This window comes from Petaurus breviceps, unplaced genomic scaffold (assembly GCF_028583685.1).
Source record: "Petaurus breviceps papuanus isolate PSGF00001 unplaced genomic scaffold, PetGlider_PUasm1.0 208, whole genome shotgun sequence".
NCBI classification, from domain to species: Eukaryota; Metazoa; Chordata; class Mammalia; order Diprotodontia; family Petauridae; genus Petaurus; species Petaurus breviceps.
The window spans coordinates 16663239-16673424 of NW_027185852.1; the positions used below are offsets into that span (position 1 = coordinate 16663239).

The window sequence follows — 10186 nt, forward strand, 5'->3', positions numbered from 1 at the left end:
CCTGACGAGCAAGGCAATGGAGGCATCCCCTTGTCCTAAAGACCTGATGAGCAAGGCAATGGAGGCATCTCCTTGTCCTGAAGATTCTAAACTGGGCTTCAAAGAGTTAACATGAGCTTCTCTAAGTCAGACAGGCCAATTACATAGTGACACTGAGTCTTCCGAATCCAAGTCATGATTTCCCACTACTGACAAACTAATGGTTATTCTAGTAGCCTCATAAATAAGAATGATTGGTGGAAATTGGTTAATAAGCATTTATTAAGCCCCTACTCGCTGCCAGACACCAGGCATTTGGGATATGAAGAAAGGCAGCAATGATCCCTGCCTTCGAGGACCTTGAATTCTAATAGAGAGTCCAGATCTGTCCTTTCATTGCTGTGAGGAAATCTCAGTATGGGAATGCCTTCTATTAATGCAGAGTAGCAACTGCCCTGTAACTCTATAATACTCTAAATATTATAGATTTAAAATCAGAAGGTATCTTAGGGACCATTTAGTCTGACCTCTAATTTCACAAATGAGAAAACCAAGCTCTAGAGAAATTAAGCAGCTTAACCAAGGTCACATGGGTAGTACAAGGTAGAGACAGGATTTGACCCCAAATCCATCGCTCTTCCCATTGGACCACAGATTAGTAGAGAGCTGTCCAGAGCAATGAAAGGTTAAGAGACTTGCCCATAGTCCCAAAGCTTTGACATCCAATGTTCAAAGGCAGGACTAGAACCCAGATCTTCTTTGACTCCAAAGTTAGCCTTCTAATCACCATACCATACTGTTATTTACAAGCATAGCTCCAAGAAACAGATAAAAAGGGATTAGAGCTATTTTGCTTGGTTGTAAAAAGCAGAATTAGGAATAATGGATGTTCTCTTCTCTCCTAAAATTCTTTTCTCCAAACATATTCTCTCCCAAAAGTCTCTCCTAATATCAGCCAGATATGAGGTCATGGAGAATGGGTAGAACTTGCAAAGAGGCAAATTGCATCTTGATGAAAGGTTGCAGCTCCTCAATCAGTGTTATTAAAAGTCAAATGGGCTTCTCAAGAAGGGGTTTCCCCTTCCCTGGAGATCTTTAGATGGGACTGGGAACCAGAGGTTTAAATTTAAGTCCAGGCTTGATTAAGTCCTCTAAGGTCTCTCACATTTCTTATACTCTATGCTTTTAGAGTTATCTAAATAGCCCTGACTGGAGGAGTAATATGGGTATAGAGCTGCTGGTACTGAAAAGGGCACAAGACTGGAGAAAGAATTCATCATGCTCAAATACGTCTATGAACTTAGTGAATTTGAATTCTGCCCATAGTGCAGAAGCATTCCATCTGTGCCTCCTCATTCTAGAAAGCTTTTGTCTCTTTCCTCCCATAAGCTAACTACAGGGTTTCCATCCAACATGATGGAAAGCCTTCCTCTTGTTCACCTTACACTGAAAGGATCCCAGCAGACCACTCTGGCTGGCTACTTGTCATTCCTTACCCTCAGCATGGGACCAGCCCATCATCTCTTCCCATCATACATTTTCCAGATGATATCCTTTACACCCATTCTTCAGCATTCCCCTCATGTCACAGCCTGCGCACACCCACCATGTACATATGGAAGCATTAAAATGGCCCATCCCACCTTTGCTTGATTCTGTATTTAGCAGTAACATATTTTCAGCAAACACCAGAAATAGAACACAGTGAAAGGAAATTGGATGGGTGGGTGGGTGGAGTGAAGTGTTGCATAAGGAAGGTGAGTGAGAGAATGCTAAATTGAACACTCACAAAAGACAGATGCCAGGACACAGAGAAGCACCCCATGGTCTTTAGGGTCCATCTCTACGGTAAAGAATGAAAAAATTAAGGATGGAAATGGGGATGTTTAGCTAGCACTAGTGAGACAGAAGATAATTTATCCCTAGAGGGGAGAGCAGAGGTCATCTTGTCCAGGAATTCCGAACTTGGGATTCACAAATTTTTAAAAATGTTTTGATAACCCTGTCACCCACAAAGCCAATCTGGCCAAAGCCTGTCAATTGCACCTCGACAGCATCTCTCCAGTAGGTCGCCTTCTCTCCTCTGCCACAGCCACCCCACTGGCGCAGGCGCTTATCACCTGCCATCTGCTGGGTTTGTCTGCCCACCTCAAATCTCTCCCCACTCCAGTGCACCCTCCATTCAGCTGCCAAACTGATTTTCCTAAAGCGCAGTCTGACCATGTCTCCTCCTACTCGATGAACTGCAGCGCTCCCCCTCACCTCCGTGGCATTTGTTGCTGTTGGTGTTTGTCCTCATTCTCAAAGAGGACCATAACATCAGGAAGGTGACGCCGTGCCTTGCAAATGAAGTGGATGTAAGGGAAGGAAGGTTGTGACAAGTCCCCAGCCTCGCTTTCTCCTCTGCAGCCATCTGGATAGGGCGGCACATAAAGCCCTTCAGGGCTCAGGTCCCTCCTGCCTGTGCCTACCCAACACATGCTCTTCAACGCTGGACGCTGGCCTTTTGGCTGTTCCATGAACAGCACCCTCTGTCTCTCAGCTTTGGGCATTTTTTCTGACTGTCCTTCACACTCAGAACACTTTCCCTCCTCATCTCCACCCCCCGACCCACCTGGTTTTTCTTAAATTCCAACCACAATCCTACCTTCTACAGGAAGCCTTCCCTAACCTTCCTTAATTACATGTTTCTGTTAATTACCTCCATTTTGTCCTGTATGTAGCTTGCTTTGTGTTTGCATATTGTCTCCCCCACTAAATTGTAAGCTCCTGGAGGGCAGGGATTGTCTTTTGCTTCTTTTTATAACCCCAGTGTCTGACACATAGCAGGTGGGGAGAAGGAGGGGGAGAGAGAAAGAGAGAAAGAGACAGAGAGAGACAGAGAGACAGAGAGAGAGAGAGAGAGAGAGAGAGAGAGAGAGAGAGAGAGAGAGAGAGAGACAGACAGACAGACAGACAGACAGACAGAGAGACAGAGAGACAGAGAGAGACAGAGAGAGAGAGAGACAGACAGACAGACAGACAGACAGAGAGAGACAGACAGACAGACAGAGAGACAGACAGAGACAGAGAGAGACAGAGACAGAGAGACAGACAGAGACACAAAGAGAGAAAGAGACAGACAGAGACAGAGACAGACAGAAACAGAGAGATGGAGAGAGACAGATAGACAGAGACAGAGAGACTCAGAGAGATAGAGAGGATACCTGGTTAGGAGAGTCCATTTTAGGGCATTGTCAGTATATACAAGGGGTATCATCCCCAATGGCAGTCATCCACACACCTTTCATGTCTCTTGACCACATTGTTAATTTACTATTCCTCAAGGACCACCCTCTGCCCCTCACTGCGCTGCCCTAACTCTGGGGTCTCTAAGGCCAAGCTTGGGCAGTTTCTGCCATATATAAATTACATATGCATATCCTTAGTGTCCAGCAGTGCTTGGCACATAGTAGGAGTTTTATGAAAGCTTGCTGACTGGCAAACCCAATAAAGTGACAATAAAATGAAGCACATTAAGTTTTGGTGGAAAAGAGTTATAGGAACATTAAGTCTTTACATGTAAGTACTGAAAACTGGGACTTTAAGCACCAAACCCCTGCTTTCTCCTTATTCTCCTTTGCTTCAACTATCTTCTTTCCTAGGAAATCCAGCCTTATCTGGATTTTTTGTAGAAAATAACAAAGAAAAATACATTCCCTGAGATTCCAGCAGGCATCCTGAAGCCCCTGTGTGCCAAACTGACTTGGGAAGGCCAACTCCGCTTAATATCATTGCCTGACTACTACCTGCACTCCCAGAATGAAAGGGCATACTCCCATATACACCTAGATGTGGGTATATATAAACAGATACAAAATTATGTTTTATATATGCTATACCATACATATAATATACTGTGTTATAATATATGTAATATGCTATGTTTTTATAATATAGATGGTATATCACATATGATATTATATCATATGTTAAGTCTGGGGCCACAAAGGCAAAAAAGAAGCTCTTTCTACTCCAAGGACTTCAGTTCTATTTGGAGTACAGTAGGAGGCAATGGAAATCAACATGTGCACAAAATAAATAAATAAACATGGAATTTATGCAAAGGAAACACAAGGCAATATCAGGCTGTGGAGAAGGGCACTACCAACTGAGGGGAGATGGTATTTGAGCTGTGCCTTCAATGCTCCTGTGACAAAGAGAAAAAGAAGGGCATCTCTTACATGGGGGAGAGCCTATGCAAAGACAGGGAGACAAGAAATGGAATGTCCTATAAGGAAAAAGGACAGGAGAACATTTGGATGACATTCGGTCTGGAAAATAGAAGGTGGGGAGGGGAATGGGGCACAGCAGCTTTGTTTTTATGAACTAGGCACCAGTGGGATTTTTTTCAACTATTCACATCAAATATTCTTAGTAAGGTAGACGTAAAGGAGTAGGATATGGTCATTGATACCAATGGGTTAAGCTTGCTTCAAATTAACACGTTCTTCTGCATCCCAAGCCAGTAATTTGGTTTATTCTTAAAACAGGCACAACACAGCCAAGGATCCAAAAAGATCACAAGAATTTCCCTTTGCCTCCTTTTCTCAACATGGGAATGAAATTCAAGGTCTTTGGCCAAAATGAGACAAAGTTCACAGAGATCAGCTGTACAGAGACTCGGAGCCCATCTAATCTAAGCCCTTAATGTGACAAATGAGGAAAATGAGGCCCAGGGAAGTGACGTCTGCCCGAGATGACAGAGGCAGTGAGTATCAGAGGTGGTGCTTGAGCACAGGTCCAATGATTTCGGGACCAGTGCCTTTCTACCGTGCCAGGAACTGGCTCAACATTTTCTTCATCAGTCAAACAAATTCTAGGAACTTTTAACCAATTACTCCTAGAATAATTTTAAAGAACAATGAACAAATTGCAAAGGATGAAATGACAAGATCCTAGCTCTGCTGACAATAGAAAAAAAAGAGGAAATGAGTTAAAAGATGAATGTGAGTATCCTCTTGCCATTCCTGCAAACCATGTTAATTATCTTCCATTAACATTAAACTGTCAGGGTCTGCTTGAGCCAGTTAGCTCTAACGGCCTTCCTCAGTCTGCACCTTGTTTCTCTCCCATGTTTCATGTTTAGGAGAGAAGACTCCAGCTGCTCAAAACTGACAGAACTTAATTTACATTTGGCCTTCATTAGGAAGAGAGCAAGAATCATTGAGACCAAATGGAAAAGCCAGACTCGTGGGGGTTATGAAAAATTCACATGGCGTTTTTCCTTTTATCTGACAGTTCTGATTAAGGAAACATCCATCAACCTGAGGCCCATAGACCTTAAGTATATGGGACACACTTAAAATTCTACACTGTAAGACAAGACCCAAGGGCCGAGGCTCTCTAGAGAAGGGCTAAATTGGTCTTAGAAAGTCTACATGTCTTCTTGGCAGCGTGAACTGGACATCTGGGCCAGTGACCTTTGCTCTCTGACTTCTAGAAACAAGAGGGCAATGAACCACATTGAAAGTAGAGTGTGTTGGCTAGCCCACTGCACTCAGGACATGTGAATATGTGCTCTAGTCCTGAACATGCCATGAAATAAATGTCAAACGCAGGCTATTCCTTTGTCTCAAGTTCTTCCATTTGTAGGGGAAGTGAAGTGAACTATACATGCAGGTCAACATAATGGAAAGAACACTAGACTCAAATCCCATCTCTAACACCACCTGTGTTCCTTTGGGTCCCAGCTCAAATCTCCCCTTCTAGGGGAAACCTTTTCCAAATGCCCTTAATTCCAATGCCTTCCTTCTGTTGATTATTTCTAACTTATCCTGTATATATATATATGTATATATTTATGCATATATGTATATATATACGCATATATGTATATATATACAAAATATGATCATTGTTGTTTATATATAAGTAATATATGTTTATTTATATAAGTTTATATATAAGTAATATATGTGTGTATATGTATGTGTGTATATATACATACAACATACATCTTGTTTGTACCTAGTTACTTGTGTGCTATCTCCCATATTAAATTATGAGCCCCTTGAGGGCAGGGACTGTTTTTGCCTTCTTTATATCTCCAGAGTTTAGCACAGTGCTTGGCACATAGGCATTTAATAAATACCTGTTGGCTTGACTTTATTGTGTGACTTTGAGGGGGTTCCTTCCCTCCTAGACCATTGCTTCTCCTATAAAATTGGGTTCTCACTATGTTCACTATCTCATGGGTTGTTGTTACAGCAATCTGTGATGATTATGGAAAAGTAAGTTCTGAAAATGTTATAGAAATGTGTGTTCTAGGTAAGAAAGCCTGCTGTTTCCCGGCAGAGTTGTTTTCAACATAAGAAAATATAATGCTAAAGTTGGGAGGGATCTTGGAAGTCATTAAATCTGCCTTTTCATACAAGGAAACAGTTGTTTCTATGTACATTTTGCCTGCTCCAGCAGAATGGAAGTTTTAGGAGAGTAGATTGGTTCATTTCTACCTTTGTCATCATTGCCTATAATATAGTGGACAGCAGCCTTGTTCTGCGGTGAGGGAGAATGGAGTCTAAGTGGGCCTGAAATATTTACTTAGTCAAGTGCCAAGGATGCTGGCTTTGGAATCAGAGGAATTAGGTTCAAATGACAGCACCACCAACTTAATACACTTAACTTTTCAGCAACTCAGTTTTCCTTCCCTGCAAAATGGGTAGGTTGGACGAAATGACCTCTGAGGTGCCTTCAGATCTCACGATTCCGTAGTTAAGGCTTTGTCTAGCTTTGTAATGTTGAGTCTTGGGCAATTCTGTAACACTCCTCTACTGACTTACAAATGTCTTCAATCTCCATCAATGGAAGACCTTTTCTTGACAATGAATTGATCAATTCTTGAAGTAGTGATATTGTTTTCAATCCATGTCAGAGTATAGGTGCTTAGTGACCTCTCCATCAAATGAACTGAATACCACTGAAGAAAGGATAGTTTAAAGGGAATGCAAGAAACACCTTCAATATTGACTTGAAGGATTATAGATGTCGGGATGGAAGGGTCCTCGGAAATCACCCAGTCTGGTTTCCCCATTTTGTAAACAGGGAAGTAACTTGTCCAAAGTCAAAAAGGCATTAAATGTCAGAATTAGTCTTTAAATCTAGACATCTTGATCCCAAATACAATGAGTTTTCTAATATCCCACTGAAGTTGTTATCACAAATAAACCAAAAAAATAATAAATCTCCAATTTTAGATTGAATGCTACTTTGGGTTTGCTAAAAGAAAAACAAATGGAACACTCAGCAAAATTAATTTCATTATGTTGAATGTACCACAGATTTCAAAATTGTTCATTTTATAGATGAGGACATCTAAGTACTACAGCAGATGGAATGCCAGCCCTGGAGTCAGAAGGATCTGAGTTCAAATCTGTCTTCAGACAGCTACTACCTTGTGACCTGTTTGCCTCAGTTCCTCATCTGTAAAATGGGGGCAGACTAGAGAAATAAATGGCAAACATTCCAGTGTCTTGGCAAGAAAACCTCCAGAAGGGGTCACAAAGAGACATGGCTGAGCAATGACTTAACAAGAACAGCTACTACATACATTGTCTCATTCTTCACAATGTTGGGAGTTAGGTGCCATTTTATAGATCAGGAATCTGAAGCTGAGACTTGCCAGGAAGACACAGCCAGAAAGTGGCAGGATTTAGAGTCAAGTCTTCCTGGTTTGTGGCTCAGTATTCTATTTCTTATGGCACCTAGTGGCCCATACTCATGGTCTAGAATAGGGATCACACAGATACCCCAATGACCACAATATAAGAAAACTTGTGGCTTATACAGGCAAATACAGTGAAAACGCTGTCTGGGTCCTGGGGGGAAGCTTTTTACCACCTGGGGGAAGCAAAGGATGTTGTCTAAAGAGGCCATTTGGGTTGAATAGGAAGTCACCAGGCAGAAGATCCTCTTTTATAAGCTTCAGAGGAAATCTGGATCTTATTAAGTCCACATATTAATTTCAGGGAAGCTACAAATCTCCTTTGACGATCATATACAATGAGGACATGTTTAGCATCTTATTCAATTACAGGAGATCCTGGGAAAATGTTGACATAAGGATGTACCAGGGAGGGCTTGAGATAATTATAACATATTTGTACAGGGCCTTGACAATTTACAAAGTGCTTTCCTTCCATCTCAGGAGGCAGACAGTACAAATATTTTGTCAGGGTGGGGAACTTCATCCACCTAGGCTGACAGCAAGCCAGCCATTCTGAACTGTCGTAGAAAAGTCCTAGGGAGTTGTTTGAGACACATTGAGGTTAAGGGACTTGCCCAAGGTCCCAGAGCTTCTAAATGACTGAGGTAGGATTTTAATCCAGGTCTACTTCATTTCAACCCTAGCAAGACTACAGTCTTTGAATCAGAATCAGTAAGTTGCATATACTTGGACCCTTAGTTGCTCTCTTGCTGTCTTAAACTGAAGGAACGTTGAGTACAGGGACCATGTTGTACACTTCTGTGTACTGGGGGAAAAAGAGGGAGGGAAAGGAGAGAAGGGAAAAGGAGGCAGGATGATCTTCCCTGGTAACTTTGCTGGGTCTTAGCTGAAGGAGAGCCCCATTCAATGTAGATACCATCCAGAGAACCTGACCTTGACATGGGAGATCACTGGGCCTCAGACAACATACTATATGGCCAACTGCTTAAATATTGAGATAGCTTTAGATGCTAGAATTCAACACAGTCACATTTCTCATCCCAACCAGCCGAAGGCTAAATACAGAATCCTTTTGTTTTTAGCTGAAAGAGACTTTACGTATAATCTTATTGCAATTTGCATTTATATAATACCTTTGAATCTGTGAAATGCTTTATAGGCATCATAAGTATGTTATCTCATTTAGGCCTCACACAGGAAATAATGCTATTAGTATCACCATTTTACATGTAAGTTTCAGAGTGGTTAAGTGACTTGCCCGTGGTCATACACCCTGTCAGGGACAGGATTGGAATACAGGTCCTTCCTAGCTTCAGGTTTATCATTGTTATGTCCAATTGTCTGCCTTCTCCCTTCCTCCAACCCAACAACACACATATTTCGCAGAAGAGGAAACTGAGGGTCAGAGAGATATAATAAATTGAATAATAATCATAGGCAGGGTTGAGATTAGAATCCAAGCCTTCGGGACTCCAATATTTCTCCAAGTGCACTGATCTGTGGGTTTTCTTCTTTTTTCCCTTAGGCTGCTGGAATAACTGAAATCTCAACCTAGCTAACACTTTATAGCCAGGGCATGAATCACACCAGGCACTGTTCACTAGGACTCTAGACCACCTAGGATTTTCCAAGTCTATTGGGTTTCTCAGGGACTTGAACTTTCTCACTCATCCATCTCTAATGGGATCCATTAAACTGGCATTCCCTTGGAGTGTAATTCATAAAAAGGTTGAATTCCCTAGTAGTTGTTTTTTTTTTCAAGTCACCAGGAAAGCTCTGGCATTTCAGAATCATCTCAGACGAAGAAACTTAACTTCAAATGAGATGAGAAAAAAAAAGGAATTTGAGGTTAACAAAGGCCAAGTTCTTGACTTTACTTAAACAGTGAGCTACCGTGTTTCCCCGATAATAAGACACTGTCTTATTATATTTTTTGGACAGAAAAACACCAGAGGGCTTATTTTCAGGGGAGGGCTTATTTTAATGAACCTTGACAGCAATTTTAACAAACAGGTAAATGTGAACAAAAAAATGTACCTTTATTCAATAAGCAAATCACTGGGGAAGAACAGGATGACGCGCTCACTGCTGCAGCTCTGATTGGATGCAGCTCGGAGCGCGGGGTACCGTAATGTAGCGTGTAGCGCAGTAGCAATCTCAATAGGGCTTATTTTGGGGGGAGGGCTTATTTTAGAGGAATCTTACACAGTAAGGGAAGGGCTTATTTTCGGGATAGGTCTTATTATCGGGGAAACACGGTAGGTTGGACTGTACAACTCCCTTCTCCCAAATTCCCATCCTGGGCACTCACCTCCTTTAGCCAGAGAAGTTTAGGAGGCTGCATCTCCACGGACATCACTCCTCCAACAAATTTCAGAACCCCATGTCTGGTTCTGTTTATTCTCTCTACTTGACTAGTTGCACGGTGGTCCATCCACATGATGATATTTCTATTGGAGTCCCCTGATACAGGAGGAGAGATATAGAGACAATGAGAGAGAG

The 10186-nt window shown here is 41.9% G+C and overlaps 1 protein-coding gene across 5 annotated transcripts in view; it reads right to left on the minus strand.

The window, feature by feature from the left end:
• Nucleotides 1–10186, minus strand: part of LOC138165296 (FGGY carbohydrate kinase domain-containing protein-like) — a 545803-nt gene that overhangs the window by 493752 nt on the left and 41865 nt on the right. For 4 of the 5 annotated variants that reach the window (XM_069093464.1, XM_069093465.1, XM_069093467.1 and 1 more), the window contains exon 4: nt 9996–10147. The exons of the other annotated variant lie outside the window; for it this stretch is intronic. In XM_069093464.1, the coding sequence (XP_068949565.1) occupies nt 9996–10147 (152 nt within the window). The remainder of the gene's footprint in view (nt 1–9995; nt 10148–10186) is intronic. 5 annotated transcript variants of the gene reach the window in all.